The sequence below is a fragment of the Halichoerus grypus genome, chromosome 8 (assembly GCF_964656455.1).
Source record: "Halichoerus grypus chromosome 8, mHalGry1.hap1.1, whole genome shotgun sequence".
Taxonomy (NCBI): Eukaryota; Metazoa; Chordata; class Mammalia; order Carnivora; family Phocidae; genus Halichoerus; species Halichoerus grypus.
The window spans coordinates 127,034,678-127,062,175 of NC_135719.1; the positions used below are offsets into that span (position 1 = coordinate 127,034,678).

The 27,498-nt window shown below is 45.2% G+C and overlaps 1 protein-coding gene across 1 annotated transcript; it reads right to left on the reverse strand.

Moving 5' to 3' along the window:
- Window positions 1-1,265: 1,265 nt before the first annotated feature.
- ANGEL1 (angel homolog 1) lies at window positions 1,266-26,507 on the reverse strand. Its single transcript, XM_036084331.2, has 10 exons — window positions 26,368-26,507; window positions 22,786-23,361; window positions 21,665-21,891; window positions 21,134-21,203; window positions 20,081-20,514; window positions 17,743-17,869; window positions 17,323-17,433; window positions 5,700-5,769; window positions 5,025-5,188; window positions 1,266-4,264 (listed from the first exon to the last, which is right to left on the reverse strand). The coding sequence occupies exons 1-10, from the start codon at window positions 26,429-26,431 to the stop codon at window positions 4,104-4,106; spliced, it is 2,004 nt and encodes a 667-aa protein (XP_035940224.1). The 5' UTR covers window positions 26,432-26,507; the 3' UTR covers window positions 1,266-4,103.
- Between the last annotated feature and the right edge of the window lie 991 nt (window positions 26,508-27,498).

Here is a 27,498-nt window from a genome sequence, read left to right on the forward strand (position 1 = left end):
TGGACTTTTGGATGCAGGTGGCACTTCTTGGATCCCTGAACATGAAGAGGTTGAAAGCCCTGTCACCCCCATCTGCCAGGATCTGACCTCTTGACCACCACTCTGGAGGGCAGTGGTGACAAGAAAAAGTGGTCATAGCAAAGACCAAAACAACTGGCCCTGATGTGGACTGCCTGGTAACCCTTAGTGTTTGCCAAGGGGATGAGGGGACCAGCTGCTGAGGCTTGGCAGGTGGTGGAGATGGGCCACCTCAGGTCGGCTGGAGGGACAGCTCTCTGGGGATATGCATTTCCTCCAACCCCCAACAAGAAAGGCTTGGTCGTGGAAAAGATGAAACCTCCCAGAATTTAAGTGTAGAGACTCCAGTCTTCTCTCCACAGCTGTGTGTGGCCTCAGCAGCAGAGGACCTGAGGAGGGATGGGGCCGAAGGCAGAGTCGCCTTGGAAACACATTCAGTTCACATTCTCCTAACCGGGGTGAGAGCTGACCTTACCAGGCTCTCATCTGGCTGGTCCTTGCCTAGAACAGTTTTGCTTTGCGCATTTGCTCAGGAGGGGGGAGGCGCACCAGGATGAGGCTGGAAGTGTCGGGCCGCAGGTCCACCCTCTCCTCAGGTGGAAACTACAAGAGGGGGCTGCCTCCGACTCCTGGGAGAAGAGAGGCCACACTGTGCATTACATAACCAATCAAACAACAACCCTCCGGTTAGTTGCTACACCAGGGCAGGAACTGGGGGAAAAAACAAAGTTTAAAGACAAAAGCCAGCAGCAGGCTGGTTGGTCATTTCCCTTCTCCCAGGCCCACCCCCCATGGGTCTGCCTTACAAGAGAACCTGTCTCTCCTACTCCAGGAAAGGCTATGTTCTGAGGAGGGTGGAGTGTCAAGGAATAAAGCAAAGGAGATACTCAATTTACCTCTTTGGGAATTGTGTTTCCTCAGATATAAATAGAGGTAATATATGAACACCTGCACTGCCACGTCCTAGTGTTGTCAAATGATAATGGACGTGGAAGTACTGTTTCAATTTAGTAAAAGTCTGTGCCAATGTCACGTGACTCAGGAAACCCTCCAGGCCAGGAAGGGGTCTCTGGGGACACACCTCAAAGCTTAGAGCTGCAAAATAATGCCTCGCCCATGGGCAAACTACGCAGCCAGGCTGGGGGGAACTACCCACCCTCAATGCCTACCGATGATACTCTGCAAGTCTTAGCATCCCTTGCTTGCCAAAGCCCAAACGACACAATTTCAGATCTGGAAAATTCCTCACAAGTGGAAAAGATTATTACTTTAATTCCTATTTCACCAAGATATAAAACACAACAAGGAATGAACTTACCCACAGTCACCAAATGACCAGGCCAATATGACCAAGCGGTGTTCCTTATCTCTGGCTGTTTTCTTTCGGCTGAATCCCAACCCAGGTGGTTCAACAGAAGCACCAGGTAACTTTAAATAATTCAGATTCTCAGAGGCTGATTCAGAGGTATGGGGTCTGAGATTCTACTCAGGCAAGGCAGGAAGCCACACCTAGTTTCAGGGCTTCCCAGGGGCATGTGGGCTTCATGGACCTGCTGCAGAAGGAGACTGGAGGAAGACGAAAGTACCAGCAGAATGAGGCCCAGAAGGGAAACCTTCCCAGCAACAGATGGCCCACAGTCCAGCTCTGACTCCAGCATGCAAAAGAGATTATCAGAAATAGGCACTGAGCAAGAGGCAACTGCCACGCGCACATCATGCCTCACGCAGCTGCCATAGCTTTGACCAAGAAAATGCTTCTCACCCTACGTTCCATTCAGACTCTCCTGAAATGCATGTGGACCAGGGGAAGATATGGTGGCAGCAGACGGAATGGGAATGAAAGCAGCTGAAGGAGCTGTCCTCTAGCTTGGTGAGGAGGGAGAAGAGAGCTGGACCCCAACAAAAGGCAAGCGAGGAGGCTTCTTCAGGCCCTGTTCCTCGCAGGCCTCAGAGCAGCAGGGACATGTGCCAATTATCACAGGGCCATTATACCTTTCTCAGGTCAAGCTTTAGCACCTGAGAGCCCAGCCCAAGATCGGTCTCTTCCTCTCGCCCACCTCACTCTCCAGGCCTTCTCTCCCCCATGCCTTTCAGGATCCTAACAAAATGATCAGCAGTAGGGGGCAAATGTTAAACCTTTATTTGGAAAAGAGAGCTTAAATGACCACTTAAAACCCCCATTTCATTTCCAAAACAGAAACAAATAAGAAAACAAGGAAAAAGATCATCTATAAAACTCCTGCCCTCTGCCATCTTGAGGCATTTTAAACTGCATTTCCTGGCAGAAGAGAACAGTGATGGGCCATAGTCCTGAAAACCAAAAGGGCACTGACTTGAGACCATCTCAGGAGGTGCCCGGGGAGAGAGAAACACAACGATGGGTAGGGTGTGGACAGGTGGGCCTGGGGCTCAGACAGGCACATGCCCAGTACCCAGGATACAATGTTCAAAAATACACACGCACAGATAAATTCCCCAGTACCTGGGTATGGAAAGCTTATAACCATGAACACAGCAGCAGAATTCAGGCGGGGTCTTTGGCTTTCAAAACAAGGGGGAGAGAACCTCTGGCTAACTGTCCCTAATCTAGCCTCTCCGCCATTCCCTTCAGTCCCATTCCGGAGGCCGAGCGGGGCAGCAGCAAGGCTAATCTGCAGAGACCAGCAGCTGTTCTGAGTTGAGGGAGGTGTGAGGAGCTGCCGGCCCAGGAGCACCCAGGCTGCACCCCAGCTATGAAAGATTAAGGCATGCAGGTGATACATGTGGGCAAGGGGCCCCCCGAACGGGCCAGGGTGGCCCTGTGCTAGGAAGAAAAGCCCTGGCAATGAGCAGCTGAGGCCTTGCTGGCCAGAACAAATCCTAAAGCACCGCCCCCTCGAGTTCTTGGACAGGTCTTGCCCGAGGCCACCTTCTGCAGAGAGGGTTTGGCCCCACCTAAGTATCAGGCTTTTTTAGGAGAAAATGGACAGGAATGGGGGAAGCAGCGAGGTAAAAAGTCTTGGGAGGAAAGGAACAGAAGACAGCTGCGGAGGTGTGCAGAGGAAAGAGAACAAGTCCCTGAGGTCTTGGGTCCCAGCTGAAGTGGCCGCACAGCCTGCCTGCTCTCACCACTGCCAGGACTCCCACCCTTGCCCCAGTTCTGCAGGGGGCAGAGTCCAGTAAGACAAGAGTTTCCTGAAGGTTCTTTCTAGTCCTTTAAACCTCAAACTCTTATTCCAGTCCACTCACCCCACACAGGGGCTCACACTGGCACCTCTCTCACAGCGGCCTGGGGAAAGGGACGAGCCCTAGAGAAAGCGTGCCAGGGCTGTGGGAGCTCTGGGTCCGAGGCTCAGAGGCTGCTGCGGCAGGCAGGGCAGCCCTGAATCTGCTGTTTCAGGCTAGGAGGCCCATTCATTCCCAGCGGCCGGATGAGGAATATACGCCCTGGGTGGCATGAGGAGCGCCTCATGAGACACAGGGGATAAAAGCGGAGAAGGGCCCATGCCCCTGCTGCTGCGTGGCAGCACACAGCTACCAGGTCATGCCCCCAACCTGTCAGGAGGGCGACAGCCCCGGTGTGGAAAGTGGGCTGGTCAGAGGCAGGCACGGCCGTACAGAGGAGTCCCACCCCGAGAGGACACATGCACGCTGCACACCTCACATGTGTGTGCCTGGCAAGACGGCTGGGCCCAGAGGTCATGAAAGCAGAAAGAAGATTGGGTTAGAAGATACCATCAAGAAACGGCCTGAAACCAAATAACCAATGAGATCAATAGCTCCCACAACCCTGGTAATTAAAAATTAAGGGGGAACGCTGGATACATGGAAGGAAAGGGGAAACCACCCCCCTTCGGCCTCTCCCAGGGCCACTGCGTATGTGGCACAGGATTAGGAAGAGGTTGGGGCGGGGCAGGGACCACAGGCAGAGAACGTGGACAGGCCTGGAGAAAATCTAACCATGGGAAAAGGGAAATGGGAAGGGGAGAGGAGGAGAGGGGACGTAAGTTTCTTGGATCTAAGTTGCCAGAAGCATGGGGTATTTCCACAGTCTCTGATCCAGTGAGCTCTTCTGGAAGAGAAGCTCTCTTCCCCTGGGAGCCCCATCATGGGGCGGTGACTTCCATCCCAAAGCTGGCCAGCAGGCAGAGGTGGTCTGAAGAGCAGAAGGGGTTGGGTAAGCCGTTGGCAGCCCAGAGAATCTCTTCAGAGAGGAGGGAGAGACGGCCCAGAAGCTTGAGAGTCCCATCTTGATACAGCCTGCGATCTGGGGCACAAAGCAGAAGCCAGTGGGGAAAGTAGCCACGGCCACTACAAGGGGTGGCTGGGGCCTGTGGGAGCTATGCTTTATGGAGGCTGCATCCCCTTGGCTCCCCCGACCTCCCTCACCTCCCCCTGCTGCCTCTGGCTGAGGCCTCACTTTCTCAGATACTCTGTGATATATCAATGAATGAAGCAAGGTGTTTTCAGGGAGAATGTGGCAACCGGAGAATGTGTGCCCAGGCCCAGCATCTATGAAAACTTCGGATTTTCCGAGAAAAGCTGGAAATCCAGATTTTCTACATAAAATCTGATTTTTTAAACATAGGGAATCAATTCAAACATTTTAAAAGACATGCTTTAAATAAAACAGGCATGTGGCTGGTAGGCTGCCACACTGTGACTGCCGGTAGAGGGTGAAGAAACAAGAAATAGGGTCTCTAACCTAACCAAGTCCCTCACTAAATGGCTGCCATGTTCAAAATCCACTTGCCTCCTGGTGCCCTATTTTTACCTCTTAAATAGAGGTAGGGCTGGTTCTGCCCACCTCTCTCTAATGCTGCAAAGGTAAAAAGAGAAGGCAGGCAAGTGGCCTAAGGGAATTATGATGAGGATGACCAGTGCCAGGAAGGTATGAAATTTGCTCTTTTGCGAGTCTGCTCTTTTGCCAGCAGCCCAAGCCATGTGACCAAATGCCTGCCCTACCATCAGCTGTTCCCAAGGACTTCTGAGGACGGCTTCTATGAACCCAGGATCCACAGGCTTACCAGTTCTGTTCCCATTCTCGCAGGACTCAGCTGAGAAGAAGATGTAATCCACTGTCGTTCCAAGACCCAAGGGCATTGTGGTGACCTCTGGGCGGCCATGCTGGGGCAGGAAATGAGTATATACTGAGGTCAGGTGAAGGCAGTGCTGGATGGTGCCTACAGTCCTGCAGGGATGAAGGGGAAGAGGTCAGTCAACAAACACTGAAATTTTCTCAAAGTCACTTCCTCTATGGGTTTTATAGTTTTTAAGGGACAATCCCAAATAACTCTATCTCAGCAGATTCCTTCCCATGCTAGTAAGACGCAAATGGTCTTAGCTAAAATTAGCCTAGAAACAGACACATTTATATGCAGTCCCCCTGACCTTCCTCACCCCACCCCCACCCCACTCTCCTCTCATTACCTGGTAAAGTATACCTAATGTACCCTGTCCAGGGGTCAGCAGGTTCTTCTGTGAAGCCTTACTCCCTGAGGAAAAGTGCATGGGCTCTTCATCTGCAAGAACCTGGGTGGGTCACCTCTGGCCTCTGCACACCAGCCCTTCCAAAAGCTTAGCACGTATTAGGGGAAGAGAGACCTCAGCAAAAAGTGCCTCAGGAAAGCCAATGAGAATCTCTCTCATTCACCCAGATGGGGGCTGGAAAGCAAGCTGCAGGGAACTGGAAGGAAGATCACCTGGGGAAGACAGGCTCAGGCTCCAAAGTGTCTTCCTCAAGGACAGACTGGGCCCAGCCAGCAGGTCGCTCTGTAGAAGACCAGAGAGAAAAGGTTTTATTATTCCCAGACAGTGAAGCAGGGTCAGAACTTTGCACCCTGGAATCCCTCTCAGATCCTTGACCAGATTGCTCCAAAAGGGGAAAGGGGAAGAGAAGAGGTGATGGGACGAAGAAAACAACAGATCAAAGTTGTAGGAAGGCAGATAGAGACCTTGAAATGCAGCCATTTCTTCCTTGGCTCAGCACCTTTTCAAATAATTTATTTAAATTTATTCTTTAGAAATAAATTTATTTAAATTTATTCTTTAGGTAATAGAGTCACACGGTACAAAAATCAAAATGTAGAGAAAAATATCAGTGAAAAGTCTCCCTCCCGCTCCGGGGCTCCTGCCACTCAATTTCCCTCTCCAGAGGCAACCAATGATACCGAATCCCTGTTATATTCCTTCAGAGATTTTCTATCACATACCATCTGCTGTGTGTGTATACATGTATGTGTGCATATACATATGTATGCACACTATGTAACATGTATGTATACATTCTTAAATACACATAAATAAGTACACACACATACATGAAGAAAAAAATACACATTTCCGGTGACCTTATTATGGACTGAATGTTTGTGTCTCCCCCAAGTATGTTGAAATCCCACCCCCCAGTGAAATGGTATTTGGAGGTGGGCCTTTGGGAGGTAATTAGGTACCCTTGTGTACTGGATTAATGCCCTTATAATAGGTTTGGATCCCAGAGAGCTCCCTCACCCTCTTTCTGCCACATGAGGACACAAGAAGTTAGCACTCAGCAACCCAAAAGAGGGCCCTCACCAGAACTGGATCATTCTGGCACCCTGATCTTAGACTTCCAGCCCCAGAACTGTGAGAAATAAATTTCTGTGGTTTATAAACCATCTAGGCTGTGGTATTTTGTTATAATAGCCCAAACTGACTATGACAACAGGGTAACAAGGATCAACAAAATTGACAAACCCTTAGCTAGACTGACCAAGAAAAAAAAAAAGACTCAAGTTACTAAAACTAAGAATGAAAGAAGGGCCACCACTACCAACCCTATAGAAATTTTTAAATTATGAGAATAATATAAACAACTGTGAACAGGGTGAATAGGTGGAGATTTGGGGAGAATAGCATACCTAGAGAGGGCATGGAAGCTTCCCAAATACCTTGCCCTATGCATCTCTTCCATATGGCTTGTTCCTGAGTTTTATCCTTTTATAATAAATGGGTAATCTGGTGAGTAAAATGTTTCCCTGAATTTTGTGAGCCATTACAGCAAATTAATTAAACCCAAGGAAGGAGAGAGTCATGGGAACCTCTGATTTATAACAGCCAGTTGGTCAGAAAGTACAGTTAACAACCTGGACTTATGACTGGTATCTGAAGTCCAAGAAGAGGGTTGTTGGAAGCACAGGCTGGGCTTGTGACTGGTGTCTGAAGTTGGGGAATGGGGAAGTCTTACAGGACTGAGCCTTTATTTCATCTGTGGAATCTGGTGCTATCTCTGGGTAGATGGTGTCAGAATTGAATTGAGTTTAACTCCCCCTCTTCTCCATGTTGAATATTAAGTCTCAGAACACCAAAAGAACAATATAATAGCAAACCAAATCCAGCAAAATATAAAAATGATTATATACTATGACCAAGTACAATTTATCCTAGGAATATAAGGTTGGTTTAACATCTGAAAATCAATTAATGTAATATATTATATTAATAGAATACTGAAGGATAAAAACCACATGATCATCTGAACACACACAGAAAAACCATTTGACAAAATTCAACACTGCTTTACGGAGGGCAAAAAGCAACATAAAAAACTAGACACAGAAGAGAACTTCTCCAACAGGATAAAGGGAATCCACAAAAACCCCAGGGCTCACATCATACTTAACTCACAACACACTTAAAAGCTCTACCCCTGGGGCGCCTGGGTGGCTCAGTCGTTAAGCGTCTGCCTTCGGCTCAGGTCATGATCCTAGTGTCCTGGGATCGAGCCCCGCATCGGGCTCCCTGCTCGGCGGGAAGCCTGCTTCTCCCTCTCCCACTCCCCCTGCTTGTGTTCCCTCTCTCGCTGTGTCTCTCTCTGTCAAACAAATAAAATCTTTAAAAAAAAAAAAAAAAAAAAAAAAAAAAGCTCTACCCCTAAGATCAGGAAAACAAGGATGTCCACCCTCACCACTCAACTTTAGAGAGGCCTAGCCAGAGCAATCATGGAAGAAGAAGAAATAAAAGGCATCCAGATTAGAATGGAAGAAGTAATGCTAGTTCTGTTTGCAAGATGACATGATCTTTTATACAGAAATCCTAAGAAATCCACTAAAAAACTATTAGAATAAATGAGTTCTCAAGACTGCAACATATAAGAATATACAAAAATTGCATTTCTATACACTAGCAGTAAAAATCCAAAAATGAAATTAAGAAAACATTTCCATTTACAATATCATCAAAATGAATAAAATAGTAATAAAGTTCATAAAAGTGTAAGACTTACACACTGGAAACAAAACATGGGAAGAAATTAAAGATCTAAATAAATGGAAAGACATTCATGTTCACTGATCATAAGATATTATTATTAAAATGGTAATACCTCCCAAACTGATCTATAGATTTCTAGATCCCTATCAAAATCCCAACTAGTTTCTTTGCAGAATTGACATGCTGATCCTAAAATTCACATAGAAATAAAAGGGACTTAGAATAAACAAAATAATCTTGAAACCCCACAAAGTTATAGAATGTATACTTCTCTATCTCAAACTTATACAAAGCTGAAATAAGACACTGTGGTACTAGCATAAGGATAGACATATAGTGAACGGAATAGAACTGAGTGTCCAGAAACCTGTATTGCCATGTTCAATTAATGTTTCACAAGGGGAGGGGTGAATGGACAATGACTGCTAATAGATACAGGGTTCCCTTTCGGGAGGGATGAAAATGTTCTACAGTTTGATTCTGGTGATGTACACACAATTCTGAATAGAATAAAAGCCACTGGCTTACACACTTTAAGTGGGTAGATTTTATGGCATATGAATTTCATCACAATAAAGCTGTTTTTTTAAATAAAGGGTAAAGGAATGTTATGGACAACTTCATGCCAACAAATTTAATAATTCAGATTAAATGGAAGATTCCTTTATATACATTTTCCCTGTTGATTTTTTTGTTGTTGGTATTATAAATAGGGTCTTTTCTTCATTATTATCTTTTAACAAATATATCCTTATTTTTATATATGAATACTATTGTATTTCTGTATATTCATATTGTACCAGCTACTTTGCAGAATTATCTTAATGCTTGTAATAGTTGTTAGTTGATTGGATCACCAGTTATCTAACAACCTGAGCAAGTAATTAACCCTTCCCCTCCATTTTGTTACTTCTGTTTTCTGACCCACATTTCTGTTTCTAAATCTGTTGGCTGGCATCTTTGAATATGGCTGAATAATGACAGTGGTCATCCTTGTTTTATTCCTGACTTTGACAGGAATGCTACTACAGTGTCTTCTTTAAGCCAGATGCTAATATGTGGAGCTGAGATAAATGTGGTTTGGTTTTGGTTTTTAATCTACAGGCCTGCAGCGGCTCCACTCCCCTCCTCCTGCTCCTCACTTCTCCTGTACATTGTTGCCACCATGCACTCTGACTGACCAAGATCATTTTAATGGTGTAAGGGATTAAGGGCAAACCTCAAAGACAAGGTGGGTTCAATCCCAGACCATGGCAATAAAGTAAATATCCCAATAAAGCCAGTCAACTGAATTTTTTCGTTTCCCAGTGCATATAAAAGTTATGTTTATACCATACTGTAGTCTTTTAAGTGTGTAATAGCATTGTGTCTAAAAAAAATGTACATACCTTAATTTAAAAATATTCTATTGCTAAAAAATGCTAACCATCACCCGAACTTTCAGCAAGTCATAATCTTTTTGCTGGTGGAGGGTCTTGCCTCAATGTGGATGGCTGCTGACTAATGAGGGTGGTGGTTATTAACGATTTCTCTGTAGCATGCAATGCTGTTTGATAGCATTTTGTCCAGAGAACTACTTTCAACATTGGCGTCAATCCTCTCACACCCTGACACTGCCTTATCAACTAAGTTTATGTAATATTCTAAATCCTTTGGGGGCGCCTGGGTGGTTCAGTTAAGTGTCTGACTCTTGGTTTCAGCTCAGGTCATGATCTCAGGGTCCTGGGAATCCGCTTGGCGGGGAGTTGGCTTGTCCCTCTCCCCCCTCCCCCCCACCTCGCTCATGCTCTCTCTCCCTAATAAATAAATAAAATCTTAAAAGAAAAAGAAGCAACTCCTCATAAATTAAAGTTTTATCCTGCGTTGCAGCAATTCAGTCCCATCTCCAGGCTCCTCTGCTCATTCCAGTTCTCTTCCTGTTTCCACCACATCTGCAGTTACATCCTCCATTGACGTCTTGAACCCCTCATAGTCATCCCTGAGGGCTGGAATCAACTTCTTCCAAACTCTTGTTAATTAATGTTGGTATTTTGACCTCTTCTCAGGAGTCACAGATGCTCTTAGCGGCATCTGGAACAAGGAATCCTTTCCAAAAGGTTTCAATTTACTCTGCCCAGATCCATCAGAGGAACCACTATCTGTGGGAGCTATAGCCTTACAAAATGTATTTCTTCAATAATAAAACTTGAAAGTCAAAATCATTCCTTGATCCATGGCCTTCACAATGTATACTATGTTAACAGGCATGAAAACATTAATTTTGTACATGTCCATCAGAGTCTTGGGTGACCAGGTGCACTGTCAATGAACGATAATATTTTGAAAGGAATCTTTTTTTCTGGGCAGTAGGTTTCAACAGTGGGCTTAAAATATTTAGTACATCATGTTGCAAACGGATGTGCTCTCATCCAGGCTTTGCTGTTCCATTTGGAGAGCACAGACAGCATAGATTTAGCCTAATTCTTATGGCCCTAGGATTTTTGGAATGGTAAGTGAGCACTGGCTTCAGCTCGAAGTCACCAGCTGTGTTAGGCCCTAACAAGAGAGTCAGCCTATCCTGTGAAGCTTTGAAACCAGGCACTGACTTCTCTTAAGCTATGAAAGTCCCAGATGGCATCTTCTACTAATAGAAGGCTGTTTCGTCTACATTGAAAATCCATTAAGTGTAGCCACCTTCATTAATTATTTTAGCTGGATCTTCTGGATAACTTGCTGCTTCACCTTGTACTTTTATGTCATGGAGATGGCTTCTTGCCTTAAACACTATGAACCAACCGCTGCTAGCTTCAGACTTTTCTTCTGCACTTCCCTCACTTCTCAGCCTTCACAGAATTGAGGAGAATTAGGGCCTTGCTCTGGACTAGGCTTTGGCTTAAGGAAATGTTATGGCTAGGCTGATCTTCCACCCAGACCACTAGAAGTTTCTCCACATCAGCAGTAGGGCTGTTGCTTTCTTATCATCCACATGCTCACTGGAGTAGCACTTTTCATTTCCTTCAAGAACTTCTCCTTTGCATTCACAGCTTGTCTTACTGTTTGGAGCAAGAGGCCTAGCTTTTGGCTTTCAACATGCCCTCCTCACTAAACTTAATCATTTCTAGCTTTTGATTTAGTGGGAGACATGCGACTCTTCCTTTCACTTGAACACTTAAGAGGCCGTTGTAGGGTTACTAGTCGGCCTAACTTCAATACTGTTTTGTCTCAGGGAACAGGGAGGCCTAAGGAGAGGGAGAGAGAAAGACAGGGGAATGGCTGGTCGGGAGAACAGTCAGAACACACAAAGTATTGACCGATTAAGTTTGCCATCTTATATGGGTGTGGTTCATGACCCTCCAAAACAATTCCAATAATAATATCAAAGATCACTGATCACCATAACAAATATAATAATAATGAAAAAGTCTGAAATATTACAAGAATAACCAGAATGTGACAGATACAAAGTGAACAAATGGTATCGGAAAAATTGTGCTAATAGACTTGCTCAATGTAAGGTTGCCACAAACCTTCAATTTGTAAAAAATACAATGTCTGCAAAGCACAATAAAGTGAAGCACAATAAAACCAGGTATGCCTGTATCTAGTTTTTCCTTAATATAAGGGGGGTCTTTTAAAAAGAATCTAGAATAGATGTTGAATTTTAACAGTCTCTTGGACATCTATAGGATGCACTTCGATAATTTTAATAGATTTTATATATATTAGTATGTTAAGTTATATTAATAGATTTCCCAGTATCAAACAATCTTTGTATTTCTGATACACTCCATTTGGTCACGGTATACTGCTCTTTCAATGTGCTGCTAGATTATTTCCTGATCTTCTATTTAAATTTTTTTTGCATCAGTATTCGTAAGTGGAAAATTTTAGCGTTGACAGTTTTTTCTGTATAATTATTATCAGGTATCGGTGTCAAAATACTTGCTGCGTAAAAATAACCAGCTCCTTTCTTCCTCTGTGCACTGTAATAATTTAAATAGTAATGGAATTACAAGTTCTTTAAAGGTCTGATTACATTCTCCAATCAACCTGAGCCTGGTGTTTTTGTGGTACTACATCTCTGAGAACTTTATGTATTTCTTCCCTACTTAGATTCTCTCTCTCCTCTGTAACCAACTTTACTAAAATACATTTTCTAAAATTAATATATGCCATCTAAGTTTTTGATTTCTTTTGCACTTAGCTGGGCCAAGAACCCCCTTATAATCCTATTAATTATTCTACATCTGGATACTTTCACTTGTTCCTTCCCTGCCCTTCTAAATGGGTTGGCTAATGGGCCTACCTAATTGACAGCTGTTTTTTTGCCCAAACAACAAACTCCTAGAGTTTATTAGTTCCACTATTTTTCTGTTTTCTAAATTATTCCCATTTGTATCTTCTGTTTTCTTTCAGCTTATTTGTTATTTTTTTCTAACTTAAGTTGAACGTGTAATTTAGTTACTTTTGTCTTTTCTTATCTACAAATGTAATTCTGTGCCTCTAAATATTCTGTATAATTCCATGAACTTTTCACTGAACAGTTTTAGCTATATCCCACAAATATATGGTACTTTCATTATTATTTTCTAGATACTCTGCAATTTTAGCTTAAATTTCACCTTTGACTCAAAAGTTGTTTGAAATTTTCCAGATGATAATGTTTTCTTTTTTGTTTCTCATTTCTATTTTTACTGCATGTGTGATCAGAGAAAGACTGTATGACTTCTATGTTTGAGATTTACTGAGGTTTTGTTTTTTTTTTGTGGTCTAATTCTTAAGAATTTCCTACGAATACTTAAAAAGATGTCTTTGCTTTCAATTTTCAGAGTTTGATATTCATCAATCAGATTTACCATATACAACATGTTAACTGAAGTCTTCCATATTCTTGGTTATCTTTTTTCTACTTGACCTATCGTGGGCTAAGACAGATAAATTAGAACACTTTACCATTAGTTATTTTCTGACTACTGTTCCTTGTTAAGCCTGCACTTTCACTTTATGATTGTTGATGTAATGTTATTTGGAGCTTAAATATTTATAATGCTAATATCTTCATTTTGAGTTGTATCCTTTACCATAACAATACACCAGAAAACTCTCAGTGAGCAGCAGGACACTACAAATGGTTTCCGTCAACAGCAGGTTCTGTCCACGCAGCACTGTGCCCAGACAGCACTGTTCTGGCAGCCACACGGGACTAGAGGCCTCTGCATGCCCCACAGGCCAGATGAGCACATGGACCACGGCTGCCCCTCCCGGAGCTGCAGCGTCTTCCTGACCCAGTCAGCACTGGGAGCAGTCAAACAAGTAAGCTCTTCTGCAAATACTTGGGAAGAGGGTAAGTTGTGTCCAGGCATAGGCCAGTGGAGAAGCTGGATTCAGAACTTTCCTGGCTAGAAAACTGATCAGACAGCTTTCGGTCTATGGCCATCTGGTCAGTTTGTAAATAGTGGTTACAAAAACCATCTATTAGCCATTGCTTTTTCTATAATGTACTGTATTGGGCATATGGTTTGTTATTTGTTAAAAGACCTAAGGGTCCAGAGTTCAGTGGAAACAGGCAAGTGGTCATGAGAAAGAAAATCAGTAACCCCCTTTCGGTGTCTTTAAGACCATACTGGAAAGAAATCATTAGTAATTGAAAATGTTTACAAGAAGGGGACTTAAAATTTAGATTCTCTTCTCATGAATTATTCCCCAACAAAGGGAGTTGGGGAGAGTGAGAATCACAATGTTTTTATTGCACAACTTGGGTAATGCAGAATTCTCTGGTGCATTGCAGTGTCAGCCAATGGGAAGGTTAGACCACCACTCCTAGCACTGCAGCTCCTTTTGCAACTCACATGCTGCCTAGTAAAACCAGTGTCACAGTCAAGTCAGCAAGTTCTGATGTGCACTGGTGGGCTGCATGACTCCAGTATTAGAGTGGAAATATTCTTTGTTAGCATATCTAAACACATCTTCTAGAAAAAAGACCACATATTATGATCTCCTTATTGCACTTAAGTCTTTCTACTCATGGTGGGAATATAAACTGGTCACTATGGAAAATAGTATGGAAGGTCCTCAAAAAATTAAAAATAGAAATACCATATGACCTAGTAACTCCACTTCTGGGTATTTACCCAAAGAAAACAAAAACACTAATTCAAAAAGATACATGCACCCCTATGCTTACTGCAGCCTCATTTACGATAGCCAAGATATGGAAGCAACCCAAGTGTCCATCAACAGATAAATGGATAAAGAACATATAGTGTATACACACACACACACACACACACACCCGGAATATTATTCAGCCCTAAGAAAGAATGAAATCTTGCCATATGTGACAACATGGGTGGACCTAGAGGGCATTATGAGTGAAATAACTTAGACAAAGAAAGACAAATACCTTATGTGGAATCTAAAAACCAAAACAAAGAACAAAATAGAAACAGACTCATAAACACAGAGAACAAACCAGTGGTTGACAGAGGGGAGAGGGTGAGGGAGAGGCAAAATAGGTGAAGATTAAGAGGTACAAAATTCCAGTTATAAAGTAAATCATAGGGATGAAAAGTACAAGGTTAGGGAACAGAGTCAATATTGTAATAACTTTGTATGGTGATAGATGGTAACTACACTTACGGTGGATGGGTGTGTTTACTCAAATTTAATCTCAATTTTGAAAATACTGCTATTATTTTACAGTTAGTGAATTGGATATTTTCCCCCTACATAATGATTCTACTTACAAAGTGATCATCAGTATGTGTTTTAAAGGTTTAATTTTGTTATTGAATTGAAATGCTTGTTTTATGTTTCAAGTACAATACTGTTTTGTTTTGGTTTTTAATAATATATTCTTAACATGAAATGTGGGGTCCTACTACTGTTTTAACTTTAGGATTTTGTAATTATAAAACACTGAGCCACTGCTTCCCTGCCTGAGCCCACTTAATACCAGCAGTCATCTCAGTTCCTGGAATATGCTAGCTGCTTCATGCATGGGGGCCATCATTATCATTATCGTGATTGCTACAGCTATATAATAGATTTAGTTTTGCAATTAAATAAAAAAACAAACAGAGCCACTGAAATGTTCATTACTTTGTGCAAAATGCTAATTCAAATTAAATTCCTACAAGAAAAAATAAATTCATTGCTTATCACCAGTCCTTCTAATATAGTTTTTCCAGCCATTGCTTGGTTGTTTTAGGTTGTTCTAGCAGTTTGGTCAAGAAAAGCTTTTGGTTGAGTATGAAATTCTTGAATCATACCTTCTTTCCTCGAAGCCTTGTTCTCCGGTCTTCTAGAGTTGAATGATAACGTTAAGTCTGAAGCCAACCTGGTTATTTTTACCCTTAAGAGCAGCCCAATCTTTTTGGTTCAACTGCCCAAAGGATTCTTTTGTCTCTGGCTTCTAGTAACTTCAGTAAGATGTCTTATTGTTGATTCTCCTATGTCATTTTTTTACTGAAACATGGTACATTCTCTCAATTTGAAGACTCAAATCTTTTAATTTGGGGAAAATCTTCCTTGAATCATACCTTTACATATTTCTTTTGTACCATTATATTGGTTTTCTTCTTTGTGAACTCCAATTATGTGTATGTTGACAGTCTCCTTATCTTCCACTACTATCATTTCTCTCTAATCCCTTTTATCCTTTTACTTCCTTTTTATTTCGCTTTTTCTTTCATAGCCTCTGTCTCTTGGCCTGTTTTCAGCAGGATCTATTCCTATTCCTTTTTATGCTGCACCCAATTTTGTCTTCATTTTATGTGATTTTTAAATTTTTTATTCTTTCCTGGCTCTGCAGCTTCCATTTCATCTTCTGATGTCTTGCAATGTGCCTGAACTTATTTTATAAAGGCAATTATTTTTGGACCTTATTTCATAAAGGCAATTGCTTCATTTTTTTATTCATGGGAAAATAATCATAATCTTTCATATGCTTCATGACAATAATTTTTATCTTTGAGGTAAGCATTCTTTATCTGCCTTTTGTTTTTCCTGTTCCTCCTTCTTTCTTTCTTGCAGTATTCTAACACAATTTGCATGCTGGTTCCTTTTAAGCAGCCTGGCTTTGATTTAGTTGAGGTTTTTCTATACCAGCTATCTGTACAGCTTCTCTAAGGGAAGAACTGGGTATGCATTCCAAGTAACAGGAATATTCCTGATGACACAGGGTTGTATATGAGTCCTTTTAATCTTTACTTCTCCCCAGCCAAAAGCAATATGCAGCTCTATAAGTATCTCATTGCTTTTCCTGCCACTCAGATTGCTTAATGCAAATAGGGCTTGATTCCTTGATCAGGCTTTTCTCCAGTGCCTATTAAGACCAAAACAGGTTCAGACAATCCCCTATCACAACCTGTGCATCCTATTCTTGCTGATGAAATACGGGATTTTAATTTTGTGCCTTGAGGTACACTCCTCACCTTGGAGAAATGCACTGTGCTGGTTCTTTGTTGAGATCTACATAGTCCCCAGAGAAGTTCTTGCATACTTCCTCCAGCACCCCTGCACGATCTCCAGTGCTTCCTGCAGCCATTCTTCTTATGTTGTGATTCATGGTTTCAGATATCTTCAGGTCTCCTAGTTTTCCCAAAGATGGAGTTTGCATTGCTTTTTTCCATTCTCCTTGTTGCTTTGGAATGGTTTCAGAGACAAGAAGGGGAGAATGTCAAGTGTACTCCACCATGTTTGATCTGGTAGTTCTCAGTAGGAGTAACTTTCTATCACAAGCAGGGCTACCGTCACCTTATGATTTTCAAACCCTGTCATGTGCATCTTCCCTATATGCTGCACACACATTGGTTATTAGCAACTTAAGCCTAAAAAGGTTACATGGCTCATCCAAGGTCTCAGACATGATTGGAACTCAAGTCTCTTGATTCCTGGTCCATGTTCTCACTGTGCTGCACATCTATGCGTGTATATGGCCACAGAACTCCACTGACCTTCTTTCTAAGCAGGCTTATTGCCAGAAGCTGACCTTAAGATTATTATACCTACAAAAAGACTAAGAAACCACATAACTGACAAGTATCAGGGGTGAAGAGGAAAGAAGACCAAGAAAACAAGCTTAGTTTCCATTACCTGGCTTAGTATCTGTCACTCGTTCCACAAGAACCAGTCCTACTGGTCGCTGACAGGCGATGTCACAGAAACGGAATCGCAGCAGGAAGTCTCGGCTATACTTTAGTCTCTCTGCAAACCAGAAAAAGCCATACAGTGAGAGAAAGGAAGAGAAGCCACATGCTGACACCGCCTTAATACCGAGAAGCTTCCAGTGTAGGGACACAGAGGAAGCCTGGCTCTGAAGACAAGTTGATTTTCCAACAGATAGGATTTAAAGTTGTCCATTTCGCCGGGAGGTCATGACGAGGACAGTGGAAAAAACAAAGGAACTTGCTAAGAGAATTGAGGGAATTACATTTTCTCTTGTTACTGAAATACCAGCTGTCTCCCAAAATGGGCACAGAGGCCCAGCCAACCAAGAATGTGGCACAGGCTCACCTGCTCTCGTGGGGTGACAGGAGGTGAAATACTGACAGCAGTCAGTGATGCCCAGGGAGCTGGGCCAGAGTGGCGCCTGCAGCTTCCTCTGGTAAAGCTGATGAGAGAAGTCTTCCTGTCCAGACACCTAGAAGGAAATAGCAGGTGGGAATGAGGATACCGAGATGGAAAAAGAAAACAGCCCGTGATGTGGGACACGCAGACACACACGAACACAATCACACACTGTATACATAACATAAGCAAAACACGTCAGTCTCAGGGGAAGGTTAAAAATAAGGAGCTAATTAAAACCATATTTTTTTTTTAAACCAGAAGCACTGAAATATCCACAAAGCAGAAACAAGGGCTAAGAGAATAAGGTACATGAGTCAAACAGAATAGAACTGTATGAACATACAGTTCCCTAAATTTCACCTCAGAAAAATCTACATGAGTCTCCATGGGGAATATCAACTTTCAGGGGGCTTTAATTTGCAGAGGGAAAAGGTTTTATCCTGATCTTCAGATCTTCTGTATCAAGGTTTAGCATCTTAAGTCCATCACGAGGAAAACACAGGGTCAAACCAAATGGGAAATGCACCAAAGAACTTTACTGTATCTATGTCACCAACCTTGGTCAAAGCCAATGAGCAGCCTGGCAATGGACAGAATGTAGTAGGGAAACATTGGGTAACATCAGTCATCTGCATATCTCCACCATGTGTAGCAAAATTCCCTTTATTTCATTTAACAACAATAAATATTTGAATGCCAGCTATGTGCAAGACACTAGCTAAGTGTTGGGGAGAGCACAATGACAGATACAATCTCTCTGCCCTTGAAGGACATAAATTTTCAATATGCCATCTCAAGTAAGACAGATCTAAAATTTAATGGTCACTTTCTTACTGTGTAACTTAGGGCAAGTTAGTTAACTCTCTAGGGTTCAATATCCTCTACTATAAAATGGGATAATAATATCACCTACAATTAAGAATCTTGATAATAACAACTGATGGCTGACTGCTTCCTCTGAAGCAGGAAATGGAAAACACTTTACCATGTGTTCTTGTATTCGATCCACGAAACAACAACAAAAAAACCCCTCTAAAGTGGGTCCCATTGTATCCCTAGTGTATAGATGAGGCATGGGGCTTAAGGAAGTTAACTTGCACAAGGTAGCAGAGCAGGGACTGGAACTCAGGACTGTCTGGCTCTTAATCGCTATGCTTAATGGCATGGTCACATGGTAGGCACTTAGTAAATTCTTTTTCCCATTCTCCGAGCTCCTTGATTATAGCAGCTTTCCGGCAGGATAAGACCTTTCTCTGCACACATGGGAACCAGGACATTGCTGGCATTTGAGTAACCTCATTAAAATAAAAGCCCAAAGTGCTCAACTATTCAGCCATTTTGTGTCCTTTCTCCACTGCGCCTCGCCAAAAGCTAAGCAATAAGTCGGACAGCAGTGGCCAAACAGAGGAACAGGGAGATTAAGTGACATATAAAGAAATCAGCACAAGCTGAATGTCCATCAGCAGGGCTAAATGGGATAAAACTATGAATCTATGCTATCAACATTCAGCAGTTAAAAGGAATGAGATAGACCCATATATACATTGTTGAGTGAAAAAACCAAGCTACAGAATGAAACATACAGTAATAGGTTTATAAACACACATACAACAGATCATGTATCAGCTGTCAGAAGCAATCATAGCACAGTATCGGAGGGCAAGAGCTCTGGGATCCTGGCTCCACCACTAGCTACCTGCAGAGCCTAGAGCCAGCAAACTGCCGAACTTCTCTACGCCTTAGTTTCCTCACTTAAAAAATGGAAGCGATGATAGAAACTGTCAAAGTTGAGTGAGTTAACACATGTAAAGTGCTTAAAATAGCACCTGGAACCCAGTAAGGGCCTAATAAATGTAAATTATCATTACAATATCACAGGAACATAGATATCACTGTAAATGCATACAGAATATTCTGGAAGACCACCACCAAACTTCAAACAGTTACTACTTCACTCGAAAGGGAAAGGTAAGGAATGTAGGTGATAAAGAGGGTTTTGTCTTATTTTACAATGTTTGAATTCTTGCCAGGATGCACTTCTGTATTACTTATAAACTAAAAATTAATGATAAAAACTGAAAGGATTTCAAGATGCCAAAGGCACCCAGGAATTTCTAACTTCCAGGCTTGAGTACAGCCTATTCAACAGAACAAGAAAAAGCCGGAGGGAGCCAGAAAAGGTGTAACTGAGGTCCCTGCCACAGAAGCAGCACTAGCTGCCCATACCTGAATCTCTCCCTTGGCCGTATTCCCACCCCCGCAGTGGCCTCTCCCATTTCACCTTCCAGGCTGGCATCCCATGGTACTGGAGCTCTCCATCCCTGATGAAGTTGTAGAGAGGTGAATCAGGAACAGAATTCAGATCCCCACACAAGATGATGGGGCAATGGCTGCCATCAGACAACCTGGCTACTTTGTCCACTTCGGCCAAGAGAATGGCCATCTGGGCCAGCTTGACATCACCCCGGCGTGGGTTGTATAGGACATGAGTATTTGCCACACAGAGGGGGGCCACCGACACTTGCCCCAGGCCTTCTGGGACTAGTGGCTGCAGCAGCAACACTAAGCCCACGTTGTCCCGATTGAGGAGCTCCAAGCCAGGCCGGAAGTACTCCACAGGGCTGGCACAGAGCAGACGGAATCTCGTGGGCTTGTAGCAGACAGCACAGCCATCTGTTTTACACCCGGTCCTCCTCTTGTAGAAACAGGTAAAACCTGCAAGGAACACCCAGCCAAGGAGATGGGTCAGAGTCCTCCAAGCTTGAATCCCTCCAACCAGTGGCAGTAGCCGGGGCGTGTGTGCCTATGGCACTGCTCCTGCTGCTCAGGAAGGGGGTTCCTGTCCTTACCAATTCCTTGGTTCTGCAGACGTTCCCTTACAGTTATAACCAGGTGACCGAGTGGCTAAAGGGGAAGTAGGACAGAAGGGTGTGAAGCAATATAACTGGATAGGAAAAGCATGGTGGATAGGAAAAGCATCGATTCTAGAGTCAGATAAATTAGAGTCCTAGCTCCACAACCTCCTAGCTTTGTAGCTTGGGTGACCTTGAGCAAGTCACACACATTTTCAGAACCTCAGTCTCCTCATTGTAGAAATGGGGATAACAATAACTCAGCCTCACAGGGTGGGTTACTTCAAGGACTAAATGGCAGTAAATGTCAGAATTGCTTTAAAACTGCAGAACTCTTTCTTTCTCACCCATACGGAGGAGGGGCTAGTGCACAGGTGAGACTGAGGATTTACTGAAGCAAAAGAAAAAGATGGTGCCTTCAGGAGAGAGCAGACAGGGCTGGAGGAAGCAAGACCGGTGAACATGCCAGGGAGCTGCATTACCCATCATTCGCAGAGAAGGCTCCAGCTGCTCCCAGTAATGATCTTCCTGGACTTCCTGGAGACACAGGATCTGGGAAAGTGACAAGGAAACCAATCACTCCAAAGTACCAACAGTGCTAGAAAGTGACTCCCACCCTAGGAGCAGGCACAGAGGCCAGGTGGGAAACTGCTGCCTGTCTCACGCAGGGTCACACTGGAACTTTCCACAGGGCTGACTCTTCCCACACAGCCACCAGCAGCAAGGACAGGCCTAGAGTTAAGCTGAGTAGACCAGATGCATGCGCTGGATTTTCCCACTTCTTGAATCCCTCAAGTCTCCCTCCCTGCATAAAGGTGCTGGAAAGTGTGTACCCACAGAGTCTTCTCAGCACCTGCCAAAAACTCATTTACTCCAGGCAGGAAAGCTCTAGCCCTAGGCAGAACTCCAATCCTATAAACAACTATGGGGTTGAACTCATTTTCTAAGAGCACTGGGAAATAGCCCACGTTCAAAGCAAATACAAGATGGCACTTCCTCCCCTCTTCACTCACATCGGGGTCCCAGTGCTGGAATTCCTGCAGGAGATTCGCAAAGCGATAGTTCCAATTGAGGATATCCGGATGGCAATGCAGGTAGAGCTCTGAGCTCTGCTGCATCAGGTCCTGGGCCAGGATGTTATAGGACATCAGAGTGAACTGGAACTGAGGGCCATCCCCCGCCTCCAGGCCCTGAGCATCTGGCTGAGCGGAGAAATCCTCCCATTCTCGCCACAAGATTTCTGCAAAGGGGTGGAAAGAAGAGGTCCACAACAAGTACCTGTTATCCTCAGGGCCCGCCATCTCCACTCCTGACTCAGAGATACTATGCCTGAAGTTCCTTTTTTCATCTTCCCTGCCACCCAACCCTCTCTATGGCTAGTTGAGCAGCACTCTTAGGACATTTGCAGACTAGCTGGTAAGCTCCACAAAGCCAGAGACAACCTTGGCCTGTTCACCACTGCACCTAGCATAGTACCCGGTACATGTTCAATAAAACTAGGCTGACAATTTCTCGCTTTTGATAAATCTATGGATCTCTGGAGAATCACAGATCAATGTGCTTCATAGTCACCTGAGCTTAAAGACATTTCTAGAGTAATCTCAGCCTTGGGTGTTTCCTATCCTTTAAACTCAAAAAAGCCTGTGGGGCTATAAACCACATGTCCCCACCTCCCCTAGAGCATGGAGCTGCAAAGTGGATTTCAAAGCTATTTGAGCCACAGAACTCATTCTTCAAATTTTAATGGAAGCCAAATATATAACACAGATAAAACCAGAAGATAAAATTCTGGTTGAGGCAGAGAGTGGAGGCCCTGAGATCTCTCCACCACTACTCCTAGAAACAATATCGTGGAGAATCAGAACAAGGGTGTGCTTTCAGTTCTGCCTCTACCTGGCTATGTGACTTCAGGCACGTCCTGCCACCGCTCTGCACCGTGGCTATTTCATTTGAAAGACATGGGGCTGGATGAGACGATCTCTAAGGCCCCTCTAGATCTGATACTGTAAGATTCTCAGAAAAACAGAACGCAGCAACAGAGCTCGCTGCCAGAGAATCTTCTCTCTAGCAATGGCTCTGCTCACACTGGAGACAAGCTGCTGCCCAGGCTCCCTCAGCCAGTTGTCAGACTCACCATGATATGGGATTTCCATTGGGGGAGGCTGCAACTGCCCCAGGCCATCAAAAGGCCAGATGGGAGCCTCTTCCTGGGGCATAGGCTCGGGTGCTATGCTCCAGGCCACCACTGCGGGGTCCTCTTCCCACTGCTCTGCAGCCAGGGCACCCATTGGGAGGACAGCACAGTCTGCATACTGGGGGCCGGTCTGCATGGGGACAGCTGCCCACATTGGGACCTCGACCTCTGGCAGTGGCTCCTCTCCTAGCACCTCGGGGAAAGGCTCCTCCAGGTTCTCTGCTGCCCGCAGGTCACTCAGCTGCCTGCTGGACCACTTGTCCTCTGAAGCAGCATCCTGTTCTCCGGGATTATCCATCAGGAGCGCCAGGCTGCTCTGGGCTAGTCCCTTATCTACAAGGGGACCCTCACTCGAAGTTGAGAGCACCTGGCTCGACCCTTCTTCTCGCCACTGCTGTAGCAGGCCCTCACACTCCTCCTGGTCGGGCCCCCGAGGGGCCATGGCAAAGTTGCCCTCTACCTGGGTGGACGAGCTCTTCGCCAGGAGGGCATTTTTTCGACATGTGAAGAAAGCATCTACGAAGCAAGCCAAAATATCATGTTATAAGATGACAATGTCCCCCAATCCATACTCTTCTCCCAGTTAGAACAAAAGTCCCATACAAGCAAGAATCACATGCACCTTGATCATCGTGGTACCATCCATCACTGAGCCTGCCCATTTTAGTGCCTGGAACGCCATCATCATTAGCATAAAGTGCTTACTATGTGCCAGGCACTATTCTAAGTGCTTAACAAGTATGAACTAATTTGTATGGTAGGGATCTGATATATATTCAGTGCTTGAATGAAAGAATGGCCGTCCCAGGGCACCTGAGTGGCTCAGTCGTTAAGTGTCTGCCTTCGGCTCAGGTCATGATCCCAGAGTCCTGGGATCGAGCCCTGCATCGGGCTCCCTGCTCGGCGGGAGGCCTGCTTCTCCCTCTCCCACTCCCCCTGCTTGTGTTCCCTCTCTCGCTGTATCTCTCTCTGTCAAATAAATAAATAAAATCTTTAAAAAAAAAAAAAAATGGCCGTCCCACATAATCTAGGACAGAGATGGTAACATATAACCACCACCCCCCTTTTATCTAGAGGTTACAACTCCTATTAAGCATCAACTCTCTGGTTCTAAGGGCCACATTACCTTGGAACCAGAACTTGACCATGAATCAGAACTGTGGATTATAATCTAGCACTGAAACTAACAAACCATGTGACCTTGGACAATGCCCCTAGTAAGAGGGGCTCACTCTTGACTGTAAAGGGGGACAGGGGAAGTTTGAACTACATAATCTCCAAGAGCCTTTCTAGTTCTATAAATCCCCTAATCTATAAATACATTCCAAAAGAAAAAGTCCTGAGGTAGACAAAAAGGGCGTCTCAAAATCTATACAATTTACTTCTTGGCAAAGGCCCTTGCTCTTTTTCTCGAAGGTATATATTCTATTCATAAATCTTCACAAACTTCATTATCAGCCTTCCCATTCCATAACACGCCAGAAGCTGTAAATCGGAAGGTGCCAACAAGTGACAGCAAGAGACAGCTGTCATCTCTCTGCCACAGCGGCCACAAATGACAGCCAACAGGCAAGAAAGCAAGTGGGAAAACTCTAATATTAGAGCCCCCAAACTCCAAGCACAGTATTTTGGTGCAAACACCCACACTCACTAACTCACTTATTTACAGCACAAGACAAGGGACACGCTCACCCTCAATCACCAGAGATTCATTTTATCAGCTCTATTTTTTAAAAGGCAAGAAAAGCTTCAAAATGGTTCAAATGTTGAAAGATACTATCTTATTTATAGTCAATGTGGATTTATGTCCCTCTAACCCAGTGGTTTTCAACCAGGGGTAATTTTGCCCTCAGGGGACATGTGGTATTATCTGGAAACACAGTGGATGTCAAAACTGTGGGGCTGCTACTGGCATCTAGAGGTTAGTGGAGAAGGATACTACTGGACATCCTACAGTGCAAAGGACAGCCCCACAACAAATCATCCAGACCCAAATGTCAATAGTGCTGAGATTGGGAAACCCTGCTTTAAATCCATGAACTTCATTGCTGGCTTTAATCTCAGATTTGCTAATTCCCTGTCCCTTGAAACATCCTCTGCATACCAGATGGCAGAGGTTCTCTGGTTTATGTGTGTGAGGGCACTTGTTTTCAAATTTCGCAGATTTGTGGTGGTGGTGGTGGTGGTTGGTTTTTCAAAAGAATTGTTTTATAGGAAGGAAGGAGGGAAAGAAGGAGGGAGGGAGGGAGGAAGGAAGGAAGGAAGGAAGGAAGGAAGGAAGGAAGGAAAAGAAAGAAAACCTTCTGTAAAAACCAAATACACAAAGTTTAAAAAAAGTGGCACTACTTTAATGGGGGAGAGAGGGAGGTGGTCCCTCCTCTGAGATCTCTAAATTCTGACTACGGGCCTAGAAACCTGTAGACTAGTATACATCACTAAGGCTACCAGGTTGGACATCCGAAGAGCTCCAGAAATGACAGCAACATGGATAAAGGAATATGCTTTCATTCTCTGAAAACAATTACTTCCGTGGAGTTTCTCATCCGGAATTGAGTGTCTACTACATTCTGGGCAGTGTGCTAGCACTGGAGATACAGGGAGCAAAACAGACATGGCCCTGCCCTCCTGGAGTTTGCATTCCAGCGGCAGACACACAGAAATAAACAGATAAATGAATTTACACACTCACACACATTGTGTAAAGTTCCAGAAAGGAAAAGCACAGAATGCTGTTGACCGCTTATTTCTATAAGAAAGCAGCTCTTGGTCTGTCCCGCCCTCTAAATTGCCAGAGAACATTCTGGGCGTTCTGTGGGAAGTGATTCTCCTAAGAGCCTCGGGAATTTCAAAGACCAGGAATGGCAGCGCAGGCAGATCATGAAAAAGTGAAAGAATAACTCTCTTCTCGCTCTAAAGTACCAACTGGGCATTGGCCCCACCCCGCCGCATCCCTAAACGCACGGGAGACTGCTTCAAAGCTGGGGTTTATGTGCTCTCCGGGTTGTGAGCACCAGTTTTGCAACCAAAGACTCGGCTGGAAACTGGAGAGGCGGCTGTGAAAGGCGAGTGTGGAGTAACCTGGGGGAAGGCAGGTACGTGCGGGTCTTCGGCCCACAGACCCCCCGCCCCCGACAATTCGGGGCGTTCGCCTCGACCCGAGTTGCCAACCCTCGCCGACCCCCTCAGGGCAGTGACTCTGCGGACCCCTGAAAGCTGTGCACCCCCGGGGCCCGGGAAGGGCGGCTCCCGCCCCTTCGCCGGCCCCCTCCCACGTTAACTGTGGCCGGACGCCACCAGGCCACAGGCGCGGGGAGAGGAGGGGCGCCCGCGAGGGTCGCCGGCCAGGCCCGGGCCTCGTGGGGCCCAGGACGGACACCGGGGGCCGAGGGCCGCCTCCCCACACCTTGGTCGGGGAAAAGTGGTCGTGAGGCCCGACGCGCCGCACGCCGCCCCAGGCCCCGCGGGGCCCAGCCGACGTGGGCCCGGGCCTGGCACCCGCCTGCCAGGACGCGGGGCCGGTACCTGAGAGCGCACGGAAGAGGCGCGCGGCCGGCAGCAGCAGGTAACACAGGCACGACGCGGTCATGGCCGGCCGCCGCGCTCGCGCTCGCGCCCGCCTCCCCTCCTCACCGCCGCCCGCGGGGTCTCTCTCGGCTCGGCCCCGCCCCCGGCCCCGCCCCCGCCCCCCGGGCCGGCTCACGTGGTACCGCTGCGCTTCAACAACAACTTTATTGGGAGCGCAGTGCCACGCGGGGGCCCGCGGGGGCGGGGAGCCTGTTCCCGTGGTAACGGCCCGGCCTAGCTCCCCGAAGCCATCCAGGGGCCCAGTTTGAAAATTAAGCGCCTCGCTGGAGGCTGCATAGTATCATTCCAGGGCCACAGTTTCATTCCCACTTTTGCCACCTAACTAGGGGTCCCCTTGGGGTACACTATAACCTCTCCGTCCCGCAGTTTCCTCACCTGTAAAATGAGGGGCTGGACTTTCTCTAAAGCCTCACACAGCCCTGACTTCTATAATCTCTCTCTTCTCATCCCAGAGAAGAGAGCGCGTTCTTCCCCATATGTTTTCTTTTCCTGACTGCTCAGTCTTCCCCAGCTCAGATTCTAGGTCACAAATTAAGTCCACACCTTTGTCTCCTCTCCCATCCTATTCCAAACGAGCCCTCTTTTTACCCAATCTGGAAAAAAGGGGGTGTCCCATTGGTAAGGGAGTCAAAGGCAGGGGGAAAAGCTCCCCAAGGCAGGGACCGAGTCTGGTTGGTTGGTTTTCATTGAGGTGTCTCTCCAGGGCTTACAACAGTGCCAGGCACATAGAAGGGACCAAATCTTTGTTGACCGAACAAAGCAGGGATCGCTAAATGAAGGCCGGGTCTTCTGTCAATTCTGTGCTACCCGAAGACCTCTTTGAGTCTCTCTTCCCCATCCCTCACCCTCAGTCTACCCCAGCCACATTGGGAAGCAAGGACTGTGTCATACTCCCAAGTTCAGTACCTAGTGTCTGAGCTGTGTGATTTCCGATTTGTGGCTGGAGCCTCGGTTGCTCGGGGAAGCCCTCTGGGGAGTCACCAGACCCAGGACCAGCTGGGTACATCATAACACTGAAAGGCTAAAAGGAAGAAGAAGGAGAAAGTCAGTCTGGCTTCGACTAACAGC